Source organism: Phaethon lepturus, unplaced genomic scaffold (assembly GCF_000687285.1).
Source record: "Phaethon lepturus isolate BGI_N335 unplaced genomic scaffold, ASM68728v1 scaffold9287, whole genome shotgun sequence".
Lineage (NCBI taxonomy): Eukaryota > Metazoa > Chordata > Aves > Phaethontiformes > Phaethontidae > Phaethon > Phaethon lepturus.
The window spans coordinates 51611-51818 of record NW_010552499.1 but is presented as its reverse complement, the minus strand read 5'-3'; the positions used below and the strand labels follow the sequence as shown (position 1 = coordinate 51818).

At 69.7% G+C, this 208-nt stretch overlaps 1 protein-coding gene across 1 annotated transcript in view; it reads left to right on the top strand.

The window, feature by feature from the left end:
- Positions 1 to 17: 17 nt before the first annotated feature.
- Positions 18 to 208, top strand: part of RPS13 (ribosomal protein S13) — a 4767-nt gene continuing 4576 nt past the window's right edge. The window contains exon 1 of the mRNA XM_010291231.1: positions 18 to 72. Within this exon, the coding sequence (XP_010289533.1) occupies positions 50 to 72 (23 nt within the window). The 5' untranslated portion in view covers positions 18 to 49. The remainder of the gene's footprint in view (positions 73 to 208) is intronic.

Sequence of the window (208 nt, the reverse complement as noted above, 5' to 3'; positions counted from 1 at the left end):
GGGAAGGGCCGCTGCCTCGCGTCGTTCCTTCTTTTCTGCCGCCGCCATCATGGGTCGCATGCACGCTCCCGGGTAAGTGGCGCTGCGGGGGCCAGGGCTGGGGTATGGGGCGGCTTCGGGCTCTTACGGGAGCTGAAAGGGTGTTGTGGACGGGCGGGGGAACAGGAAGGCTGTTCCGGGAGGAGTGCGGCGTGCGTGCAGGGGGGGC